Genomic DNA, 24,076 nt, shown 5'->3' with positions numbered 1-24,076 from the left:
TTCCCCCCTCCCGTCGCCTTTTCAGCGTCTCTCCGTTTCTAAAACACGGAAAATGCTCGCCAGCTTCCGCCTGTCCTCCGCTCCGCGTTAATAAGAGAAAAGAAATCCCCCCTTCTTTCCTTCCTTGGATGTCTTAAAAGCGGATTTTCTCTCCGTTCTTCTTCTTTTTTTTTCTCTCTCCCCTCTCTCTCTCTCTCTCTCCACTCTTCCTTGTCCTCGTCCCCGACTATCCGTTTCCGCGCTGCGCCCCCCGCGTCTCTCCGCGTCTCTCCGGGTCCACGCTGCCGCTGTGTCGGCTCCGGGCTGGTCGGGCGGCCGCTCTCCGGCTCGCTGTGCTCGGCGCTGTGGTCGCTCCCTCTCTCGGTCTCTCTCTCCAGCCGCGCTCGGTCTCTCCGCGCAAACAAAATGGCGGCTTGTTGTTTCTACTCCTCCGACACGGGAGCGGAGGGGGGGGAGGGTAAGCTAGAGAGCAGAGCGGCGATGTATTCGAAAAAGAGGAGGAGGAGGCGGGGGGGGGGGGGGGGTTGTGTTCGGGAATTTCCGGAAACCCCCCGGACTCGCTCTTTTCCGGAACGGCGCTAGCGGGTGGCCGCCGCCAGGTGGCGCTCGAAGATCACACCACCATCATCATCATAGTTGCTTACACTGATGTAGCGCTTTTCTGGACACTCCACTCACGCTGTACGCTGTACAGGTCGTGGGGATCCCCTCCCCCCCCACCTGGGTGATGCTGCAGTCCGCTCCCCACACACCAGCTCTCGGTGGGGAGGAGAGCAGAGTGATGGAGCCAGTTCAAAGAGGGGGGTTACTAGGAGGCCATGAAGGGTAAAGGTCAGGGGGAAATTTGGCCAGGACGCTGGGGTTACACCCCTATTCTTGTCGAGAAACGTCTGTGGTCATATTTAATGACCACAGACAGTCAGGACCTCAGTTTTATGTCTCATCCGAAGGACGGTGCCTCTTTACAGTGTAGTGTCCCCGTCACTATACTGGGGCATCAGGACCCACACAGACCGCAGGGTGAGCGCCCCCTGCTGGCCCCACTAACACCTCTCCCAGCAGCAGCCTCAGTTGATCCCAGGAGTCTCCCCTCCAGGCACTGGCCAGGCTCACACTGCTGGGCTCCAGTGGGGCTGCCGGCTGGGAGCTGCAGGGCGATTCTGGCTGCTTATTCTTCAAAATAATTTATTTTTCCTCCTCAGACACGACGACTGCAAGAATTTGGCAATTTATAGGAAAGGACCCCCCCCCCCCAACACCAGTTACCCCCTCCTGCAGCTTTCCTTGGGTCCAAACTCTGGGGAGATCTGCACCTCACTGTCTCACTGTCCTGCCTGCGGTTGGTACAGGCGCGATGCATTTAGAAAAAGTTCATTTCAGGAGGGGGGACGCATCGCTCAGCAGTGGACAGACAAGTGTGGGACCGACAGCCGTCAAACATTCAGTACAGCTGTTGCCGTGAAGGCAGGGAGCAAGACAGAATCACTCCATTTCTCTGTGTGTGAGAGCTCAGTGTTCAGTAAACGTCCTGTAATGCACTGCTGCAGTACCTGGAGAATCTGGGGAGACAGGAACTATAAAAAGAGGGGGCGTAGGGGGTTCTATCGGGGGAGAAGGGAGGGGTCCCACATAGCCCCGGCTGGGCAGGGTTGAGGGGGTGTCGGTCCGGTGAGCCAAGCCCAGTGGACAAGGTCAGCTGTCCAGTGAGAAAATAATTCCTCACACTTCTACAGCTACCTTCTGGACACCCCACTCACAGCGCTGGACAGGTCACGGGGATCCCCTCCACCCACACCACCAGTGTGTACCCCCACCTGGATGATGCTCCAGTCCGCTCCCCACACACCAGCTCTCAGTGGGGAGGAGAGCAGAGTGATGGAGCCAGTTCAGAGAGGGGGGTTATTAGGAGGCCATGACTGGTAAAGGCCAGGGCGAGATTTGGCCAGGACACAGGGGTTACACGCCAACTCTTTTCTAGAAACACCCCGGGATTTTTAATGATCAGAGTCAGGACCTCGCTTTTACACCTCATCTGAAGAACGGTGCCTTTTTACAGTCCAGTATCTCTGTATTAGATGAGTATTGAAACCCAATATCAAGGTCTTGAAAGATCGTCTCTGCACACATACACAACCCTCGCAGCCCGCACCCCGGGACGCAGAGCTCCGAGCCCAGTACCAACCCGGAGCCCCGACTGGACCGGCGCAGCAGAGCTCCCGGCTCGGCTGCCGAGCTACGCCTCGCCCTCTTCCCTCCTCCCCGCCCCCCCGGGGCGCGGAACAGCCGCTCAGGCAGCGCGTGAGTGAGTGTCCACAGGGGGGGCGCCGTCGAGGCGTTTCGCTTCTGTTCGGGCCCATTAGGAACCTGCACCCCCTCTTTCCAACCGGGTCCCCCCCCCCCCCCGGGCCCGTGTCATCGCCGGGGGGGGGGCTGCCGTGTCCTGCGGCGGTCGGCGCCACTGACCCGATCGTCTCTGAAACGGAAGACCCGTGCGGCGCCGTGTCCACAGTCCACGACTTGACCCAGGGGACCGCTCGCCGCGCGGGGCCAACGCGGGGCCTGCTCAAAAAGTCCGTGTTCCCCTCCCAGCTGCTCTCCTGTAACCCCTCCCCCCCCCGCCCGCTCCTGTCCCGTTAGTCCCGGTCACTGTCGGCAGGCCCTCTCGATCTCCTCCATGGTTTTGGGGGTGTCGGCGGACAGGACCAGGGGACCCTTCTCCTCCTCCCTGATGACCACGTCATCCTCGATCCTCACGCCCATCCCTCGGAATCGCTCCGGACAGCTGCTGTCATCCTCGGGGATGTACAGACCTGGGGGAGACAGAAAGAAGAGTAAGACAGAGAGAGAGAGAGAGAGAGAGGGGTTCATACAGACACACTGACTGGACACTCCAGTACATGAACACTGCACTGAGAGAGAGAGGGGTTCATACAGACACACTGACTGGACACTCCAGTACATGAACACTGCACTGAGAGAGAGAGGGGTTCATACAGACACACTGACTGGACACTCCAGTACATGAACACTGCACTGAGAGAGAGAGGGGTTCATACACACACACTGACTGGACACTCCAGTACATGAACACTGCACTGAGAGAGAGAGAGGTTCATACAGACACACTGACTGGACACTCCAGTACATGAACACTGCACTGAGAGAGAGAGGGGTTCATACACACACACTGACTGGACACTCCAGTACATGAACACTGCACTGAGAGAGAGAGGGGTTCATACACACACACTGACTGGACACTCCAGTACATGAACACTGCACTGAGTCTCGTACCCGGTTCGATGGTGATGGCCATGCCAGGGCGGAGCGGTTGTGCCCGGGACAGGTCGGGCGTGTCGTGGACGTCCATGCCCAGGTAGTGCCCCACGTGGTGAGGGCAGTAGCGCCTGGCTGCCTGCAGGGGGCAGAGAGAGCACGCCGCCGCGTCAGAGAGGCAGTGGGACACGGGCCGTCTCCCCCGGCGAAGACGACTACAAACCCGCTGTCCCGAGCTGGGCGCTGGCAGAGGGGCTGCTGGCACAGAAACAGCTGCCCGCAACACACCTCCTCCGAGCAGCAAAACAGAAACTCGGCACATCGGTAGCTGCCACAGTGAAAATCCAAACGCCGGGGGAGCAGAAATAAGACGCTGCAGTAAGTGTGGTCCAGGGGCGTGCGTCTGGCTGCCAGTCCAGCTGCCAAGGGGGCCAGACTGGCTGCACAGACTCCCCTGGTCTGCCAGCTTCCTTGTGCATCGCGCTAAAAAAAACGACACAATAAATAATCATCTCCAAACCCAAGGACGCTGTACGTGGTGTTGAAGACCAGATTAAAAAAAAAAAAGCACGAAGTAAATGGGGAAAAAAAATCTACACCGGAACATACAGGGCAAACCAAGCAGGGCCTTGTTAGAAAGGGGAGTTTTGAGTGTAGATCTGAAGAGAGGCAGAGAATCGCTCTTGTGGGGTCTGAGGGAGGGCTGTCCGTCACACTCATGTTAATGTTAATGTTGCTTTATCGGCCAGATACAGTTTCTTGCATGAGGAATGTGTCTCTTCGCAGACCCCAGCTTGCTCTCCATGAGACACACAGACGGGGAGAGAGAAGCTGGGGGTCAGAGTGCAAGGTCAGCCATTTATACGGCGCCCCTGGAGCAGTTGGGGTGAAGGGCCTTGCTCAGGGGCCCAAGGGAGTAGGCTTCCTCTGCCGGCTGCGGGATTTGAACCGGCAACCTTCCAGCCACAAGCGCAGGTCCTGAGCCACAGAGCCACCGCTCCGACAGAAAGCAGCGCCAGACAAGGCTCGGTCAGCGCTAGGCCTGGGCGCAGTCAGGAGAGGGCCAGCCTCCGCTGCCCGGAGCCTACAGGAGGAGTTCAGACACCAAGGATAAGACAAATTACTCAGAGCCCTAGGGGTCAGTGACAAGACCTTGTTGTGACTGCCGGGCTTTGACGACCCCAGTGCGGAGACTGGAGTGCGGGGGGGATGCGCTGGCAAGGCCTGGTGCGAGTTGGAGGCCGAGCTGCGGAGGAGCGTGCTGGGGAGCCCACACAGTGAAGAGCTGTGGAAATCCGCCCCCATGTTACAGTACAAATGCACCAATCAGGCACTGGGCATCGGACACGGAGAGAAACTGCCTGATGCCGGCAATATATCCATAAGGTCAGAAAAAGACTTCTCAATCAAAATTTTCTCAGTTCGGGGGGGGAGGTTGGGCTCAAGAGACAGGAGAGGATCGAGTGCGACACCGAGACTCCCGACGACGGATGGGGAAGCCGTCAATATGCCACGGTCCAGCGGGGGGCGCTGTAGTCACCCGCTGTGTGTTATGGTGACAGTGCACTCTGACGCACTGCGAGTGTCCAGAAGGGAGCCGAGAGCTCACCGCACAAGCGTGTCCTGATGACACTCCCCACTGAAGTACCGCGGCCGCCCAGCGGGGGGCGCTGTAGTTACCCGGTGCGTGTCAGCGTCGCCGGCCCTGGAGCTGATGATGCCCAGGTCCTTCAGCCTGGCGCCCAGCAGGCGCAGCATGTGGCTGTAGATGCTGTCCAGACTGACGCCCGGGGAGCACAGGGCCAGGCAGGCCCCCTGGATGTCCAGCACGGCCTGGTACAGCTCCGCCTGGGGTGGGGAGAACCTGCGGAGGGACAGGCAGCCTGAGCAGCGCGTGCAGCTGGCCAGCAGGGGGTGCCGGACACCCCCAGCTCGCTGCCCCGGGCTGGGTCGACCCTTGGAGATCGGCGCCCAGACAGATCGGTCTTCCAAGCCCCCGGGCGTCTCATGGCCTGCTCTGCGCGGGGGGGGTCCAGAGCTGTCAGTCTGCCTGCCTGCGGAGACGCCCCCCAAACCCTCTCCTGGGGACCTTCTGCTTTGGCCTGAATAATGAAGAGGCACCCCCAAGTGCTCTTGGTGCACCCCCCACCGGCACGTTAATGAATTTCGAACGAGACAGCCCTTACCTGCCGCTCACCGGCCAGGTGCGGGTGACGTCGCTGACGTAGCCGAAATACTCACACCCCCCGTCCAGCAGGACCATCTCCCCGTCCTGAGGGAGGAGAGGGAGAGAGTGTGTGTCACCCAGCGACTGTCCGCATGTCTGCACCATGTGTGTCAGTCAGTCTGCGCAGCGTGTGTAGAGTGCGTGTGTCAGTCAGTCTGCGCAGCGTGTGTAGAGTGCATGTGTCAGTCAGTCTGCGCAGCGTGTGTAGTCTGTGTGTCAGTCAGTCTGCGCAGCGTGTGTAGAGTGCGTGTGTCAGTCAGTCTGCGCAGCGTGTGTAGAGTGCGTGTGTCAGTCAGTCTGCGCAGCGTGTGTAGAGTGTGTGTGTGAGTCTGCGCAGCGTGTGTAGAGTGCGTGTGTCAGTCAGTCTGCGCAGCGTGTGTAGAGTGCATGTGTCAGTCAGTCTGCGCAGCATGTGTAGAGTGCGTGTGTCAGTCAGTCTGCGCAGCATGTGTAGAGTGCGTGTGTCAGTCAGTCTGCGCAGCGTGTGTAGTCTGTGTGTCAGTCAGTCTGCGCAGCGTGTGTAGAGTGCGTGTGTCAGTCAGTCTGCGCAGCGTGTGTAGAGTGCGTGCGTCAGTCAGTCTGCGCAGCGTGTGTAGTGTGCGTGCGTCAGTCAGTCTGCGCAGCGTGTGTAGAGTGCGTGCGTCAGTCAGTCTGCGCAGCGTGTGTAGAGTGCGTGCGTCAGTCAGTCTGCGCAGCGTGTGTAGAGTGCGTGCGTCAGTCAGTCTGCGCAGCGTGTGTAGAGTGCGTGCGTCAGTCAGTCTGCGCAGCGTGTGTAGAGTGTGCGTCAGTCAGTCTGCGCAGCGTGTGTAGAGTGTGCGTCAGTCAGTCTGCGCAGCGTGTGTAGAGTGTGCGTCAGTCAGTCTGCGCAGCGTGTGTAGAGTGTGTGTGTCAGTCAGTCTGCGCAGCGTGTGTAGAGTGTGTGTGTCAGTCAGTCTGCGCAGCGTGTGTAGAGTGTGTCAGTCAGTCTGCGCAGCGTGTGTGTCAGTCTGTGCAGCGTCTGTAGTGTGTGTGTCAGTCAGTCTGCGCAGCGTCTGTAGTGTGTGCGTGAGTCTGCGCAGTGTGTGTAGAGTGTGCGTCAGTCAGTCTGCGCAGCGTGTGTAGAGTGTGCGTCAGTCAGTCTGCGCAGCGTGTGTAGAGTGCGTGCGTCAGTCAGTCTGCGCAGCGTGTGTAGAGTGTGCGTCAGTCTGCGCAGCGTGTAGAGTGTGTGTCAGTCTGCGCAGCGTGTGGAGTGTGTGTGTGAGTCTGCGCAGCGTGTGTAGAGTGTGTGTCAGTCAGTCTGCGCAGCGTGTGTAGAGTGCGTGTGTCAGTCAGTCTGCGCAGCGTGTGTAGAGTGCGTGCGTCAGTCAGTCTGCGCAGCGTGTGTAGAGTGTGCGTCAGTCTGCGCAGCGTGTAGAGTGTGTGTCAGTCTGCGCAGCGTGTGGAGTGTGTGTGTGAGTCTGCGCAGCGTGTGTAGAGTGTGTGTCAGTCAGTCTGCGCAGCGTGTGTAGAGTGCGTGTGTCAGTCAGTCTGCGCAGCGTGTGTAGAGTGCGTGCGTCAGTCAGTCTGCGCAGCGTGTGTAGAGTGCGTGCGTCAGTCAGTCTGCGCAGCGTGTGTAGAGTGCGTGCGTCAGTCAGTCTGCGCAGCGTGTGTAGAGTGTGCGTCAGTCAGTCTGCGCAGCGTGTGTAGAGTGTGTGTGTCAGTCAGTCTGCGCAGCGTGTGTAGAGTGTGTGTGTCAGTCAGTCTGCGCAGCGTGTGTAGAGTGTGTGTGTCAGTCAGTCTGCGCAGCGTCTGTAGTGTGTGTGTCAGTCAGTCTGCGCAGCGTCTGTAGTGTGTGCGTGAGTCTGCGCAGTGTGTGTAGAGTGTGCGTCAGTCAGTCTGCGCAGCGTGTGTAGAGTGTGCGTCAGTCAGTCTGCGCAGCGTGTGTAGAGTGCGTGCGTCAGTCAGTCTGCGCAGCGTGTGTAGAGTGTGCGTCAGTCTGCGCAGCGTGTAGAGTGTGCGTCAGTCTGCGCAGCGTGTGGAGTGTGTGTGTGAGTCTGCGCAGCGTGTGTAGAGTGTGTGTCAGTCAGTCTGCGCAGCGTGTGTAGAGTGCGTGTGTCAGTCAGTCTGCGCAGCGTGTGTAGTCTGTGTGTCAGTCAGTCTGCGCAGCGTGTGTAGAGTGCATGTGTCAGTCAGTCTGCGCAGCGTGTGTAGAGTGCGTGTGTCAGTCAGTCTGCGCAGCGTGTGTAGAGTGCGTGTGTCAGTCAGTCTGCGCAGCGTGTGTAGAGTGCGTGTGTCAGTCAGTCTGCGCAGCGTGTGTAGAGTGCATGTGTCAGTCAGTCTGCGCAGCGTGTGGAGTGTGTGTGTGTAGTCTGTGTGTCAGTCAGTCTGCGCAGCGTGTGTAGAGTGCATGTGTCAGTCAGTCTGCGCAGCATGTGTAGAGTGTGTGTGAGTCTGCGCAGCGTGTGTAGAGTGTGTGTGTCAGTCAGTCTGCGCAGCGTGTGTAGAGTGTGTGTGAGTCTGCGCAGCGTGTGTAGAGTGTGTGTGTGAGTGTCAGTCAGTCTGCGCAGTGTGTGTAGAGTGTGTGTGTGAGTCTGCGCAGTGTGTGTAGAGTGTGTGTGTGAGTGTCAGTCAGTCTGCGCAGTGTGTGTAGAGTGCGTGTCAGTCAGTCTGCGCAGCGTGTGTAGAGTGCGTGTCAGTCAGTCTGCGCAGCGTGTGTAGAGTGTGTGTCAGTCAGTCTGCGCAGCGTGTGTAGAGTGCATGTGTCAGTCAGTCTGCGCAGCGTGTGTAGAGTGCATGTGTCAGTCAGTCTGCGCAGCGTGTGGAGTGTGTGTGTCAGTCAGTCTGCGCAGCGTGTGGAGTGTGTGTGTCAGTCAGTCTGCGCAGCGTGTGGAGTGTGTGTGTGAGTCTGCGCAGCGTGTGTAGAGTGTGTGTGTCAGTCAGTCTGCGCAGCGTGTGTAGTGTGTGTGTGAGTCTGCGCAGCGTGTGTAGAGTGTGTGTGAGTCTGCGCAGCGTGTGTAGAGTGTGTGTGTCAGTCAGTCTGCGCAGCGTGTGTAGAGTGTGTGTGTGAGTCTGCGCAGTGTGTGTAGAGTGTGTGTGTGAGTGTCAGTCAGTCTGCGCAGTGTGTGTAGAGTGTGTGTGTGAGTCTGCGCAGTGTGTGTGGAGTGTGTGTCAGTCAGTCTGCGCAGCGTGCGTAGAGTGTGTGTCAGTCAGTCTGCACAGTGTCTGTCAATAGGCTGAATGGATGACACTGTCATGTGTGTCAGTTTGTCTCTACAGTGCGTCTGTGCAGTGTCTGGAAGCAGTGTGCACTGGTCTGTCCAGTGTGGGGGACAGTGCACAGTGCCAATCTGTCGGGTCAGTTTGTCACCTGTCTGTACGATGTTAAGCTGGTCAGTATAATGCTTTTGATCAGTGTGTCTTCACAGTGTGTGGCAGTAATGCGTGTCAGTTTGTTCAGTGTGCAGCATCAATCTGTAGAACTCATTCTCCACCAGAGCGCATCAGTCTGTCCAGTGTCTGTCTGGTCAGTGTCCGGCAGCAGAGTGGGTCAGGCTGCCTGTCTCACCTTGATAATCTGGTTGTTACTGACGTAGTGCAGGGTGTTGGCACGGTTGCCACCAGCAACAACAGGAGGGTATGCCAGGAAGTTGGCTCCATGAGCCCGACACTCAAAATCAAACTGAGAGAGAGAGAGAGAGAAAGAGAGGGGTTAATACAGACACACTGACTGGACACTCCAGTACATTAACACTGCACTGAGAGAGAGAGGGGTTCATACAGACACACTGACTGACTGGAGACTCCAGTACATTAACACTGCACTGAGAGAGAGAGGGGTTCATACAGACACACTGACTGGACACTCCAGTACATGAACACTGCACTGAGAGAGAGAGGGGTTCATACAGACACACTGACTGGACACTCCAGTACATGAACACTGCACTGAGAGAGAGAGGGGTTCATACAGACACACTGACTGGACACTCCAGTACATGAACACTGCACTGAGAGAGAGAGGGGTTCATACAGACACACTGACTGGACACTCCAGTACATTAACACTGCACTGAGAGAGAGAGGGGTTCATACAGACACACTGACTGGACACTCCAGTACATGAACACTGCACTGAGAGAGAGAGAGGGGTTCATACAGACACACTGACTGGACACTCCAGTACATGAACACTGCACTGAGAGAGAGAGGGGTTCATACAGACACACTGACTGGACACTCCAGTACATTAACACTGCACTGAGAGAGAGAGGGGTTCATACACACACCCTGACTGGACACTCCAGTACATGAACACTGCACTGAGAGAGAGAGGGGTTCATACAGACCCTGCAGTCTTGAACTGGCCAGCAGGGGGCGCAGTGCAGCGAGTGAGTGCTCTTTACCTTGGCGTATAAATAGGCTTCGTCAATATTTGCTCTGGAGGCAGCCATGGTCTTCTTGAAGGCCTGGAACAGAGAGAAGGGACATCGGACATCACTGCACTCCACTTCCTGCTTGGAGTCACAGCATACTGCCCCACGCCCACTGAGAACTGCCCCACGCCCACTGAGAACTGCCCACACACGGCGTAGTGTCGTGAAGCTACACTGCAGTCTAGTGCACTACGGCGTACTGTCGTGTGTTATCGTGCACTGTAGTGTACCGCGCCGCGCTGTACCTCTGAAGTAATGCGCCCTGCCTCTCTCATCAGCGCCGTCTCCGCAGGGCTCTTCACGGCCCTCAGGCTGTGTGTGAGGGGCCTCAGGGGCCGCACACGCCCTCCTGCGCTGCGGCTGGCTTCCAGCAGAGGCAGCACGTGCTCCCGGTGCAGCTCGGGGTGGCTTGTGTGGGAGTCATCGTACCACACCGTGCAGCCTGGAGAGCGAGAAGGAAACAGAATTCAGAGGCCGCCTCGAGTGGGAGAAGCACAGGGGACTGTGTGCATTACAGCACTCTAATAATTAATAATAATGATTGCTTACACTTATATAGCGCTCTTCTGGACACTCCACTCAAAGCGCTTTACAGGTAATGGGGATCCCCTCCACCACCACCAGTGTGCAGCCCCACCTGGATGATGAACACTCCCCACACATCAGCTAGCTATAATACATGCACATTAATGTTCCTTACACGGCGGGAGTGAAGTTCCTGTCTGTGCAAGGGCAGTGGATGAAGATCCCTGTCTGAACTACATTTCCCAGAAAGCAACGGGGGCAGTGACCTGCCATGCTCAGCTCACGCCACCCCCACCCCCCGGGAACAGTGTCATACCCTTCAGCCCCAGCAGCTCCCTGCCCAGCTCCTCAGTGGGGTACACCCTCTCCAGCCCCGTGAGAGCGGCCGCCCCGTCCTGCCCTGACCGCGGGCCGTCCCACAGCTCGCGGGCGGGGTCCCGGCGCGGCACGAACAGCGCGGCGGCGTGGTGGGCCGGGGGGGCGCCGGCGGGCAGGTGCAGCACCAGGGCGGAGTCAGGCTCCAGGAAGCCGGAGAGGTAGAGCAGGTCGGCGCTCTGGTGGAAGGGGTACGGGATGTCGTTGGCCATGTAGCGCGTGGGGTGCGACAGCACGACCGCCACGTGCCCCGGGCCGGCGCTCGGGGGGCCGCCCCCGTCCCGCCCGGAGATCAGGGCCATCAGCCTGTGGCGGCGAAGAGCAAACTCCCTCTGGGTCAGAGCTGGGGTCACCTCACCTGGGAGGGAGGAGGAGGAGTAAAGGGGAGAGAGTGTCAGGAGTGCCTTGGCAACACTAAGCAGTTCTGAACACTGGAGGGGGTGTGGCGGTTCTTTACACAAAGAGTGGTGGGTGTCTGGAACTGGTCTGTTACCCTGTACAGGAGAGAGAGGAAGGCAGTAACAGGAGGCAGGCAGCAGGCGTGAGAGGAGCTCACCTGGTCTGAGGAGGTGGGGGTGTGTGTGAGGGCTGGGCTGGCCCAGGTACCTGCGGGGCAGAGACCTCTGTTGGCTCGGACAGGCCTGGACACACAGGCCGCTCCTCCGGGTGGACACGCAGCCTGGGGGGGGAGGGGGGGGTGGAAGAGAGAGAGATTCCTCTTTGCTAAAATAATCAGGTGTGGTCGGGGTGCTGGGGGCTCCCGACAGCCCTGACCAACAGGTACAGTCGACGCCGCTGTGAGATTTCCAGAGGAAAACAGCTCGACTGGCAGCCTGGTCACATACAGGGATTTTCAGCACAAGGAAAAATGAACAATTTCTCTGTTTCCGTTTGGGTGGTTTAGGCTGTCAGTGCGAATGCAATGATATCCTCATCTGTCCTGAGTGGTCAAAAGCGTCAGCTCAGTTTAACTTTAGCCCAATACAACAATCACACTCCTATACAAGGACGGAGATGTCCTTTCTCACAGCTCGCTGGAGTCTTGAAGGGCTTGCTGGCCTACCTCCATCTACTAAAACACAGAACACACCAAACCATTGCTTACGAGCCTCGTACTAACGACACGTCCGCAATGGACACCGGGTTACTGGAGACAAGACAAGTCCCTGCTCCAACCCTGCGCTCTGAAGAAGAACAAGGACGAATATTTCTAACCTCGAGTCCATGGAGCACGCGTTAGAAAGCAGGCGAAGAGCTGTGCTGTAGGTTTGACGGAACTGGTGCTTGACTGGAACATCTTTGGAAGTTAGAAGAAATGACGAACGGGGATGTGCATATAATTCATACGGGTGGTTTTAAGTAGGACTAACTACAAAAAGATGGTCATTTACACCAACAAAAAAAACTAAATTAAAACAATTTCAAAGAGCTAAAATAATCAAAATAGAAAAAGCGAGCGCTACGAAGTCGCTATTCCTGCCCAAACTCGCCTATGTTCCGAACATGTTTCTTCAGCTGTGAATGAGACGTCCCCTTTAAGACGAGCGCTCCCATTGGCTTGCCGCTGAGCAAATTCCCCTCGGCGATTGGTCCGTGCCTCCTTGACGTCATCTGCATGCGACCACGACCTCGTTACAAAGTCTCAGGACCCCGCCGCCGCCGCTGCTCAGCTTGGGCTCTTGTTTTGATCGCTAGCGGGGCGGGCCGCGGAGAAGCCTGAGTGAAAAGCGGCGGGAGTTGCAGCATTGGTGGGTTTCGCCTGCTCCCGGAGGGTGCGAGGGGTGGGGGAAGAGCGGGTCTGCGGGGCAAATCGGAGGGAGGGGGCGAGGCTGGGGAATGAGAGAGCAGTGTCGGGTGGGTGTTTCGGGTTGAGGCGGGGGCAAAGAAAACTGTTGCAAAGCCTTCTGGAACATTCCGCAGCGCTCGGCTGCAGTCTTCACCTCGCTGGGCCGTGCAGCACTGCTGGGCGATGTGCATGTCGGTTAGCCGCCGCCAGTGAGTAATCAAGGCGAGGCCAATTAATTAGTAGAGAGTGAGTGAGCAGGGCGGCCGCCACCGTTGTTTCAAGCGCGCAGGAAAGCGACCGTGTGCGTTTCTCCTTCTTTTCAATTTTGTGCTCGGTCCTCTTCCAGCTTAAGGTGATTAGCTTTAATCCGTCGTGACCCGACATGGACCCGAAGAAGGTGTCGGAGCTGCAGGCGTTCGTGCAGCTGTGTACGAGCAGCCCCGATGTGCTGCACCTGCCCGAGCTGAAGTTCCTGCGCACCTGGCTGGAGAGGTGAGCCCCCCCCACCCCCCTCCCCCGGAGCGGCTGGGGGCTGGACAGCACGGGGATGCGGTGCCGCTGTTCAGATCAGAGCACAGGACTGGGGCGGGGGCGTTGTTCATACAGCGGCAGCACCCGAAGAGCTGGGGGAACGCTGTTGAACCAGTAACCAGCTGCCTCGGGTGTTGAGGAGGGGAGCTGGAGTGAAGGTCTGCAGGCAGAAGCACTGGGCACTAGGCCCTCCGGCGACTCAGCTTGAGCTGCCTGGTTTACACCCTGAGCTGGTAGGGCTCTTTACCTGCACTAGTTTTTCCCTTTATTGTTGCCCTGGGGAAGCTAATTTACAGTTGCTGTGGCATCACTTCCTCTTTCGGGGGTCGAATGTAGGCAGTGGTATTTGTACTGTACACTTTACAACAAAGTGCCTCCCTTTAAGAAGCAGTTGGAGATCATCGTGTCCGCGCTTTACCCAGCTGTGGCGGAACATGTTCGATGAGTAGTTCCTTTCTGTCTTTGTTTCAGTGTGCAGTCTGTATCTCCGTTGCTAACGGCTGGCTTGATTGATTTGCGTATTTCTGGAGTCCGCCTTGAGTGTCGGAGATACCTGACCTTTTGGGCGCTGTTCCCCACAGCTTCAGCACTCAGGGTGTCGCTCAGCTTCTCGTTGTTTCTTGAAAGGGGACTGGTGAATGTGGGAGGGGCTGTATGTGTGTCGACCACGCCCTTCCGGGGGGAGGGACCCTCTGCAGTCATACCCCAGGATGTGGGAGGGGCCCTATATCAGCCACGCCCCACAGCTGGGGGTTGGCTACATTGCAGGGAGGCACACCTGATGACCTTTGAATCTCGCCGTTGGAAGAGCTGAAAGCAAATTTACAACACGCCTTAAAGAGAAAACTGAAATCGATCAGCCTGCAATTAGTAACTCGGCTGGATCGGAACCGAGGAGAGAGAGAGTGTTCCTCTGGGACCCAGTGTTATAGAGAGTGGTGCAGCTTCACAGGGCTGACCTGGGAACCCCTGAGTCTGTCTTTTCTCGCAGTCCGAGCGAGGGATCGACCCTCTGAGTATCCACAGAGGGTCCCTGCCTGTGCTCTCGGACCTCCTTGGGTGCCGTTTCCAAGCCCTTTCGAACTGGTTGACATCCATATTGAAAAGACGCGGCGTTTCAGGCTGAAGTAAACAAGCTCAGCGTTGTCTGGAGCCTCAGAAACCTGACTGAGACCATACTGCCCTCCTCTGTGTTGAGTAGAGTAACCTGGCTGCTTCTCCCAAAGCGCACCAGTCAGAACTAACTGCCCCCTGCCTCTCTCTCTCTGTATCTTCTCCAGCTTGGGAGCCACCATCCCCCCCCTGTGCAAGAACGATGTGCCCCCCGCTTCGCCCCAGGTATGACACACCTCTCCCATCCCTTGTGTGCCTCCTTCTCAGTTCTTCCTTCGCTCCCCTCCTCCACCTCCTCTTCCTCCTCTATGCTGTGCCTCTCTCCCCCGCTGAGAGGCGGCCGCGGCCGTCGTGTAGATCCGTGTGCTGACCCCCCGTCTGTGTCCCCGCAGAAGGAGACCCCCAAAGCCGCCGCCGCCCCCCCGCCCCCGGAGCCGTCGGAGAGCGAGGAGAGCGAGCTGGGTAAGTCCGTCCAGTTACCCCGAGGGGCGGGCTGCCTGTGTGGGTCTTAGACAGTGGGGCAGGGTCAGTCAATCGGCATGTCTTTCAGGCCTGTTTAATGTACTGCAGCTGATGAGCCAGGGGAGAGGAGCGGGTTGGAATGAGCCAGTAGTTCCTTGTACATATACAGCGCTTTTCTGGACACCCCACTCACAGCGCTGGACAGGTCATGGGGATCCCCTCCCCCCCCACCAGTGTGTACCCCACCTGGGTGATGCTCCAGTCCGCTCCCCACACACCAGCTCTCAGTGGGGAGGAGAGCAGAGTGATGAAGCCAGTTCAGAGAGGGGGGTTACTAGGAGGCCATGACTGGTAAGGGCCAGGGGGAAATTTGGCCAGGACACAGGGGTAACACCCCAACTCTTCAAAAAACAACCTGGGATATTTAGTGACCACAGACAGTCGGGGCCTCGGTTTTACGTCTTAGCTGATGGCCAATAATGACCCCGTCTAGGTCGATAAGAGCTGTGCTGGAATATAAAGCTGCAGACACAGTGCCCTGTACTGCTGTAGGTGCACACGAAAAGGCCAGTGGAACGCGCGAGGGGGTCGAGGAAGAGTACCAGATTGGTGCAGACAGGAAGGTGGGACAAGGTATTCAAGCTGTCCTTGTTCTTGGCGTTGTCTTCCTCTGCAGAAATCGACAACGAGGGCGTCATAGAGCCTGACACAGATGAGCCACAGGAGATGGGAGACTTCGAAAACTTGGAGGTGAAAACTTGACCCTCAGTCTCTCAGCTCTAACCACTAGCCCACACTGCCTCCCTCTCTCAGCTCTAACCACTAGCCCACACTGCCTCCCTGTCTCTCCCAGTGCCTCAGCTCTCACCACTAGCCCACACTGCCTCCCGGTCTCCCTGGCTGTGCACTTTTCTCTCTTCCTCATGGTTTCTCAGCTCCATCCTTGACTGCGCTGTCTTTGGTGACGAGAGTGTGGTCTCCTAGGTAACGGAAGAGATGATGGAGCAGGCGAACGAGAAGAAGATGGAGGCGATCGGCGCGATGGGAGAGGGTGGGTGTCTTTTCGGCCGTCTCCTCCTGCTGTCGTGCCTGCGCCAGACTGCTGTTATTACTTCCTTCTCCCTGTGGCAAGTTTCTTCCTGTCTGCATCTCCCTTTCTTCTGTCCACCTTCCTCTTCCCTCCTCCTCCTCTCTGTCTCTGCGTTCCAGTGACAGGTAGGTCAGCCCCAGGGCTGGCGGGCTCTGGGTGTGGGCCTGGGTGGGGTGTCCGGGTGTTTCTGGCAGGGGACTGTTCTGGCTGCTGTGCTCTTTGAGCTGCGTGCAGTCTGGGTAATCTGTCCCATGTGTATGTGTGTGTGTGTCCTGCAGGAGACCTGCCGAAAGCCCTGGATCTCTTCACCGAAGCCATCAAGCTGAATCCCCGGTTGGCCATCCTGTATGCCAAGAGAGCCAGGTGAGACTCTTCTCTCTGCTCTCTGCTTGGTGCAATTAGCGAATCACCCGAGAGCCGTCAGTGGGGAGAGCCGCTGGCCTTCGCGCCCTCTGGCTCTGCTGAGGTCGGGCTCAGGCGGACTGCGACCCCGGAGAGCCTGACCCCAGTCTGCACCCCCCCCCCCCTCTCCTCTCCACAGCGTTTACATCCGGATGCAGAAGCCCAACGCAGCAGTGAGGGACTGTGACCGGGCCATCGCCATCAACCCCGACTCCGCACAGCCTTACAAGTGGAGAGGGAAGGCACACAGGTACAGCACAGGGCAGACGGCACAGAGCGTGTGCACACAGGGCACAGGGCAGACGGCACAGAGCATGCACACACAGGGCACAGGGCAGAGCAGGGCGCACACACACACAGGGCACAGAGCAAGAGTAAAGCATGCACACACAGGGCACAGGTACAGCGCAGACCACAGACGCAGGTACGGTATGGAACCTCGCGCGTCCCGGCAGTGCGCTCACAGGACGCAGCTCTGCACCGCCCTCCTCACCCCCTCTCTCTGTGCCAGGCTGCTGGGCCACTGGGAGGAGGCCGCGCGGGACCTGGCCACGGCCTGCAAGCTGGACTACGACGAGGAGGCCAGCGCCATGCTCAAGGAGGTGCAGCCCCGGGTACGAATGACAGTCTCCCCTACCGAGTGCCCGGCCGACTCTCCCCTGACAGGCTGAAGCAGGACGGCCCCAGCCAGCCTGCTGAGCTACAGCGCCCTGCTGTAACCCGCTTATCGAATAAGAGTAAGAGTTGTGTATCCGAGGGGTGCCCTGCTACAGGACAAAAGGCTGAACGTCCGTGAGATGTCTACTGATGGCTTCACAAGTGGAAGGAAGGTTCTCCCTGGGCTGGCGGCTCAGGCTGCAGTGAACCCCACTGGACAGGTGAACGTGCCTGCTCTTTCCCCCCATTCTCTCACCCCCTCTCCGTCTCCACAGGCGAACAAGATCGCGGAGCACCGGCGCAAGTACGAGAGGAAGAGAGAGGAGCGGGAGGTCAGGGAGAAGAGGGACAGGGTGAAGAAGGCCAGGGAGGAGCACGAGAGGGCGCAGAGGGTGAGAGGAGTGAGAGAGGAGAGCTTGGGGTGAGGGAGGGAGGAGGGTGAGAGAGGAGTGAGTGGGGTGAGGGAGGGAGGGAGGAAGGTTTAGAGAGGAGTGCTCGGGGTGAGGGAGGAGAGCTTGGGGTGGGAGGGAGGGAGGAGGGTGAGAGAGGAGAGCTTGGGGTGAGGGTAAGAGAGGACGGAGTGAGTGGGGTGAGAGAGGAGTGAGTGGGGTGAGGGAGGAGGGTGAGGGAGGGAGTGAGTGGGGTGAGGGAGGGAGGAGAGTGAGGGAGGAGTGAGTGGGGTGAGGGAGGAGTGAGTGGGGTGAGGGAGGAGTGAGGAGGGTGAGGGAGGAGTGAGTGGGGTGAGGGAGGGAGGGTGAGAGAGGAGTGAGGAGGGTGAGGGAGGAGTGAGTGGGGGGAGGGAGGGAGGGTGAGAGAGGAGTGAGGAGGGTGAGAGAGGAGTGAGTGGGGTGAGGGAGGGAGGGAGGGTGAGGGAGGAGTGAGTGGGGGGAGGGGAGGGAGGGAGGAGTGAGTGGGGTGAGGGAGGAGTGAGTGGGGGGAGGGGAGGGAGGGAGGAGGGTGAGGGAGGAGTGAGTGGGGGGAGGGGAGGGAGGGAGGAGGGTGAGGGAGGAGTGAGGAGGGTGAGGGAGGAGTGAGTGGGGTGAGGGAGGGAGGAGAGTGAGGGAGGAGTGAGTGGGGTGAGGGAGGGAGGGTGAGAGAGGAGTGAGGAGGGTGAGGGAGGAGTGAGTGGGGGGAGGGAGGGAGGGTGAGAGAGGAGTGAGTGGGGTGAGGGAGGGAGGGTGAGAGAGGAGTGAGGAGGGTGAGGGAGGAGTGAGTGGGGGGAGGGAGGGAGGGGGGAGGGTGAGGGAGGAGTGAGTGGGGTGAGGGAGGAGTGAGTGGGGTGAGGGAGGAGTGAGGAGGGTGAGGGAGGAGTGAGTGGGGTGAGGGAGGGAGGGAGGAGGGTGAGAGAGGAGTGAGTGGGGTGAGGGAGGGAGGGTGAGGGAGGAGTGAGGAGGGTGAGGGAGGAGTGAGGAGGGTGAGAGAGGAGTGAGGAGGGTGAGGGAGGAGTGAGTGGGGGGAGGGGAGGGAGGGAGGAGGGTGAGAGGGGGAGTGAGTTGGGTGAGGGAGGGAGGGAGGAGGGTGAGAGGGGGAGTGAGTTGGGTGAGGGAGGGAGGGAGGAGGGTGAGAGGGGAGTGAGTTGGGTGAGGGAGCTAACGGCTGCGCTGACAGAACGTGACTGAAATGGCACAGAGAGAGCGATGGGGATAGTGGTCAGACACTGGCCAGCGTGTTAAACGTCTGCCCTCTGTGCGTCCGCAGGAGGAAGAGGCCAGGCAGCAGGCCAGCGGGGCTCATGGAGGGTTCCCAGGTAAGGAGGGGGACAGGGGTGGGGGCATCACCAGTGGTGGCTCTGGTGTGGTCAGCTGGTCAGCCTGTCTGTCTGCAGCATAGCATGCAGGTCAGTGAGCGCAGCTCTGCTCTGTCCTGCAGGGGGAGCTGGTTTCCCAGGGGGTGTCCCCTTCGGCATGCCGGGGCTGAACGAGATCTTCAACGACCCTGAGGTTCTGATGGCCATGAAGGTAAATATTCCCCCTCTGTCTTTCTCAGTGCAGTGTTCTTGTACTGGAGTGTCCAGTCAGTCAGTGTGTCTGTATGAACCCCTCTCTCTCTCAGTGCAGTGTTCATGTATTGGAGTGTCCAGTCAGTCAGTGTGTCTGTATTATTGACGTCTCTCTCTTCCTCCAGGACCCTGAGGTGATGGCAGCCTTCCAGGATGTGGCTCAGAACCCAGCCAACATCTCTAAGTACCAGAGCAACCCCAAGATCATGGCCCTCATCACTAAACTGTCTGCCAAGTTTGGGGGGGCTCAGCCCTAAAGCTGGGGAGGGGATAGGGTGGAAGTGGGTGTTGGGGGGGCAGGGCAGGTGAGGATTAGTGAATGACAGAAAGCACACCAGTGCGCAGCTGTGGCTGCTGGGGTGGAGGGGGGGGGTGAAGGTTCAGATCGCTTTGGTAACATCTGCCCTGCCAGGACACCTTTCTCTCTACGCAAGGCCCTGATGAAGTCTGTATCCAGAACCTCAAAGAGCTGGGAGTATCCCACCTGCCCCCTTCTCCTTCAGGGGAGGATGTTAAGAACGGGGAGCTATCAAGACCCGCAGAAGTCCAACTAAGGGCAGGTTTTGCCAATACCTGAAGCACCCACTCAGGAGATAAGATCCAGAGGCAACTAGCTCTATCCAGGGCACCCCAGGGAATATTTAACTGCCCCCCTCGTGGGTGGATGTTTGTTGGTGTATCCAGGTGTGCAAACCCAAGGTTTAACTTGCAGCTTTCCTATTTACTTCTCTACTTCAAGAAAATGTTTTTTTTTTTTAAATTGTTAAAGCAAAGGACAGCTCTCTGAAATGGAAAAGAGCACTAAATATCTAGCTTTTGTGTTGGGGAATTAAATGAACTAAATCAAATCTAAAAAAAAAATAAAGACATGAAAATGTTTTTTTCTGGAGTCATTTGGAGTGGGTTTTTTTGTGTAACCTTGATCTTCAGGTGCTTTTAAAACCGTTGGCATTGCTGTGTTTAAATTTAATTCTTAGATATCTTTAATCATTTTACCTCTCTGTACTTCTGTGCTCAGTGTTGTTCTTCAGTAAGTTCATATTAAGGCCTCTAAGATGACTATCAGTACTAAATGCATCAGCACATACGATGGCAGGGGCTGTGTTTAGTTCACATAACTGACTGGACAGCCCTGCTGCAGCCACACTGACTGACCCCTCCAGGACCAGGACTGGACAGCCCTGCTGCAGACACACTGACTGACCCCTCCAGGACCAGGACTGGACAGCCCTGCTGCAGCCACACTGATCGGCCCTCCAGAACCAGGACTGGACTCCAACTCCCAAGATGGTTATGACCTCACTTGGGGAATCTGGGGCAGAGGCAACTGGTCACATGACCCAAGCTCCACCCCACAGCATCAGAGCCTCACAGGGACTCAGAACACACCCTTCAGACCCGGGTGTGTGCGGGGGGGGGGGAGCCGATATGCAAATCCATTTAAGCAAAAGAAAAGTGGTACAGCACTATCTTCTCCTATTTAGCTCCCACAGTGTATATATTGGACAGCAGGTTAAACCCCACTGGTGTAAAAGGAGGTTCACCTGGCTCCAGGGCAGTGGAAGTGCAGCAGACTAATTGCACTGGCAGTTAGATTTCACCCACCATCACGGCATTCCTGTATCACATAACGCACTTTCACATCTTCCATTGTTCCTACTTTACCCTCTCCCTCAATCCTGGTCCTGGTGACCCCCACACCTGCTGGGTTTCATTCCACCCCCCCGCCCCGAATTAGACAATCAAAGCCCATCTTCTTTGGAATAGTTGCATTTTGTTTGTAATCACAAGTTTGGGGTTTAATTTCACGTTAAAAAAACACGACGGTTAGAGCTCGACTGCCTCGATGAGCCGTGAACAAACCGTTCAGGATAATCTTAAGGCAACGAAGCCTCTGATTGGGTCTGGAAGAATAACGGGCAGGTGTGTGGGTCACCAGAACCAGCACTGGGAACCACTGCTCCACCCATCAAAAAAACACATTACAGAAGCCCACAACAGGAAGCATCCTTACATTGAACACAGAGGTTTATTTATAATTTACAAACAGACCGTGAATGTGTTTTTTTTTTTTTAAAAAAAAGAACTCAGACTATTTCATGCCAGCTCAAGGGGAGACGCAGTCGAGAGAGAGAGTGCACCCCACGCAACAGCCGGAGCCAGGCCCGGGTCAGTGCTCGCGTGCAGAGGGGAGGAGAGAGGGGCTGTACACCAGCGACCTGTATCGTAGCCACTGCCCAGTCCACTGTCCTTCACTCTAGTGTCCATACCTGCAAGGGCAAGGAAAGCACAAGGCAACCATTACACCAGGTGACAGCACCACCCGCCCGCCCTGACAGAGGGAACACAGGATACCGCACACTATACGATCCCGATTCCAGCACACCCGACACACAGGTGCACACGCTACACACATCTCGTCCTGGCGGACACGGACTGCACGCCTGCTCTACAAACCGCGCGCCCCGCAAGCGTACAGCTCACCTTTACCAGAACCCAGACGAGACGAGAATGCATATTAACCAGCTCTTCGTTCGATCGCAGTGCCGCAGGACACCGCGCTACCTCGAATAATCAACGATCGTTAGACCGAACTCAGTCCGGTCTCTGGGAGCACTGTGATTGGACAAACAGCTCATCAATATTCCACAATTCATCCTGAGTGTTGCTCTTCACGCTCAGGCTAGCCAGGAAGGGCGTTCATTCACAAAACAGACCTCCTTTATATATCCTGGTGCCAAAGCATATTTTAAACTATTTAAGTATGAGCAGGAAGGAGAGAGCCCTGTTCTGGTTTGTTCTTTGTGTGTTCTGGACTGTGAGTAACTCTTCTTAGTGCCCTTCTCACTGTACTGATTGTACTGCATTATTATTATTGTATCATTCGTTACACTGTTGTCTGCGTGAAGCTGCTGTTGCACTGCAATCTCCCTCACGGGATCAATAAAGTATCCATCTATCCAGGCAGGGAAGCCCGGGGTCTTGCCATCCTGGCAGGACACGCCTCAGGCCAGGGGAGCTACTCACTTCTGGAACTCCCACTCCCGGTTGTCCAGGGGGCAGACCTGCCGCGTCTTCAGCCAGCGCGAGATGCAGTGGAAGTGGAAGGCGTGCTGCGGGAGAGCAAGGGGAGAGGGAGGGGCGGTTAGCTTTCCGAGAGGTCGGTCAAGCAGGGGGGGGGGGGGCTCGGGTTCCAGATACCGGGGGCAACGGTGGGCGGCTCTGGCTCCTGTTTCCACTCATCTTCACACCCCCCTTCCAGACGGGGTGGGGGGGGTGGGTTCAGACAAGCGGCACGGATTACAGGAGGGGGGCGGTGCGTTTGCGGGTTCGCCCCGCACGCCACGCCCGTAGGGGAACCCCCCCCCCCCCCTCTCTCCTGCGGCTACTCTGTCCGTTCACACAGCGCCAGTGCCACCCGTGTGCCCGTCTGCGGGGCTAAACAGGGCGAAAACTGCCCGTCTGGGAGAGCCCAGCGTGGCGGTGGCGTCTGTGCAGATGAGGCCCAGAGGAGGGCGAGGAGGGAGGGAGAGGGAGGGAGGGCGAGCGCCCGGTCTTACATTGCAGACGCCCCAGGCCACAGTGCACTCCTCGGACGTGGCTGAAGCCTGGTTGGCCTGACATTCAATACCTGCAGAGAGAGAGAAACACAGCAGCGTGTTACCCTGTGGGCTTCAGAGGCACCTGAGTAAGACACCAGCGCCTGCATCTCCTGTCTGTATACTTATACTGTGTCAATGTCTGTGCATTCACACAGCTCTGCGCTGTCAGTACAGTATAATTCATGTCTGTACACTCTTACTGTGTCTGTGCATTCACACAGCTCTGCGCTGTCAGTGCATCAGTGTCAGTCCAGTATAATTCATGTCTGTACACGCTTACTGTGTCAGTGTCTGTGCATTCACACAGCTCTGCACTGTCAGTGCATCAGTGTCAGTCCAGTATAATTCATGTCTGTGTCAGTGCATTCACACAGCTCTGTGCTGTCAGTGTATCAGAGTCTCAACACTCTTGCCATGCCTGTACAGTCACACAGCTCTGTGCTGTCAGTGTATTGCAGTCAGTACAGTAGAGCTCCCGTTTACTCACACAGGTCCATGATGTGGTTCCTGCAGATGGCACAGTTGTCCACCACGATATCCCAGGCCCACAGCGCTACTGCATTCCACTAGCAGCGGGGGGGAAAGACAGAACACTTCACTTACTGACAGTGCACGCACCACCCTGGCTGACCCCGACCGGCCCCTTCAGAGCTGCTGCTCCGCTGCACTGGGCTCGGGCCGGACTCCTCTAGTAACTCACACTCCCTGACAGGCGGCTGACCGAGCCGCGGCGCCGAACATCCCCATCTCAGAACCCACATCTGCTCCCGATCCAGCGAATCAATAGGAGGGGGGGACTCGGTGGGGAATTACCTTACTGATCGCTTGTACTGGGCTGAGATGTGCCCACCCGTTCGTGTTCTCTGCCTGCATGTTGTCATTGCGACATTCGCGAGTCTCGCCCGGCCTCACAGCGGGAGGGCAGAGTAATCCGGCAGAGCGGCGCTACTGGGCGCTGTTGTTGTTGTTGTTGTTATTATTATTTATGAGTTAATTATTGTTTATTAAAAGGGGCATCTGGTGCTGTAAACCGTGTCCGAGGTGCTGAAAAGTGTATTGCTTTTTCCCCCACTTCGCCTCCCGACCAGCTTTGTCGGCGCTGGAAAAAGAAACCGCTTCGTCATTCAAAAAAGCGAGGAGTACTGAACCGGCTAAAACACGAACACACACTTGTTTTTCTCAAAAAGCAGGCGCCCGGCAAAAATAGTTTAAGCTGGCGCCCTTCGATAAGCTTACGGAAATAAATCCGTAAGCCCATTAACCATCGTTTGCTAACCACGCAAAGCGTCCAGTATTACTCCCCAAACACCTGTATGTTACAACCGATTAACAACAGTCGTCAACTTAATCTCTCTCCGTCCCTCCGTTCTTAATTTTTCCTCCTCGGATTACTCAAAGTACCTTTTTCACTTCGAAACGCTTCTTGCTGGCTCCGCTGTTGGTACCGCTCGGGGCGTCCACATCCATCGCTGCCGCCATCTTGTCTCTGGAAACCCTGGCTCTTGAGCGCCTGCGCTGGCCGTCGCTTCCGGCGGCGAGCTGTGACATCACGGTCCCCATAACAACAGGGCCTGCGGTTCCACACGAAGCCTGACTTTGTACCTGCAGCCCGCCGGCTCGCCGCCGCCGCAGAAGGACGC

At 57.4% G+C, this 24,076-nt stretch overlaps 3 protein-coding genes across 3 annotated transcripts; 1 reads left to right on the top strand and 2 right to left on the bottom strand.

Annotated features, from left to right (window-relative positions):
* Positions 1 to 1,970: 1,970 nt before the first annotated feature.
* xpnpep3 (X-prolyl aminopeptidase 3, mitochondrial) lies at positions 1,971 to 12,322 on the bottom strand. The gene is made up of 10 exons (XM_088929940.1): positions 12,010 to 12,322; positions 11,351 to 11,473; positions 10,736 to 11,152; positions 10,140 to 10,336; positions 9,865 to 9,927; positions 9,027 to 9,140; positions 5,463 to 5,548; positions 4,957 to 5,140; positions 3,295 to 3,415; positions 1,971 to 2,810 (listed from the first exon to the last, which is right to left on the bottom strand). Exons 1-10 carry the CDS (start codon positions 12,089 to 12,091, stop codon positions 2,644 to 2,646), a joined length of 1,554 nt encoding a protein of 517 aa, XP_088786066.1. The 5' UTR covers positions 12,092 to 12,322; the 3' UTR covers positions 1,971 to 2,643.
* Positions 12,323 to 12,446: 124 nt separating this feature from the next.
* Positions 12,447 to 19,723, top strand: st13 (ST13 Hsp70 interacting protein). Its single transcript, XM_088929941.1, has 13 exons — positions 12,447 to 12,542; positions 12,927 to 13,072; positions 14,392 to 14,449; positions 14,617 to 14,686; positions 15,363 to 15,436; positions 15,671 to 15,737; positions 16,055 to 16,139; positions 16,318 to 16,428; positions 16,690 to 16,792; positions 17,111 to 17,227; positions 18,534 to 18,582; positions 18,705 to 18,793; positions 18,960 to 19,723. The coding sequence occupies exons 2-13, from the start codon at positions 12,963 to 12,965 to the stop codon at positions 19,089 to 19,091; spliced, it is 1,065 nt and encodes a 354-aa protein (XP_088786067.1). The 5' UTR covers positions 12,447 to 12,542; positions 12,927 to 12,962; the 3' UTR covers positions 19,092 to 19,723.
* Positions 19,724 to 20,844: 1,121 nt separating this feature from the next.
* On the bottom strand, positions 20,845 to 23,961 carry rbx1 (ring-box 1, E3 ubiquitin protein ligase). Its single transcript, XM_088930511.1, has 5 exons — positions 23,838 to 23,961; positions 22,924 to 23,002; positions 22,395 to 22,465; positions 21,862 to 21,947; positions 20,845 to 21,104 (listed from the first exon to the last, which is right to left on the bottom strand). Exons 1-5 carry the CDS (start codon positions 23,913 to 23,915, stop codon positions 21,092 to 21,094), a joined length of 327 nt encoding a protein of 108 aa, XP_088786637.1. The 5' UTR covers positions 23,916 to 23,961; the 3' UTR covers positions 20,845 to 21,091.
* Positions 23,962 to 24,076: the final 115 nt, after the last annotated feature.

This window comes from Atractosteus spatula, chromosome 13, assembly GCF_055471065.1.
Source record: "Atractosteus spatula isolate fAtrSpa1 chromosome 13, fAtrSpa1.hap1, whole genome shotgun sequence".
Taxonomy (NCBI): domain Eukaryota; kingdom Metazoa; phylum Chordata; class Actinopteri; order Semionotiformes; family Lepisosteidae; genus Atractosteus; species Atractosteus spatula.
Note: the sequence above shows the minus strand (reverse complement) of the source record. Positions and strands in the feature narration are given on the sequence as shown.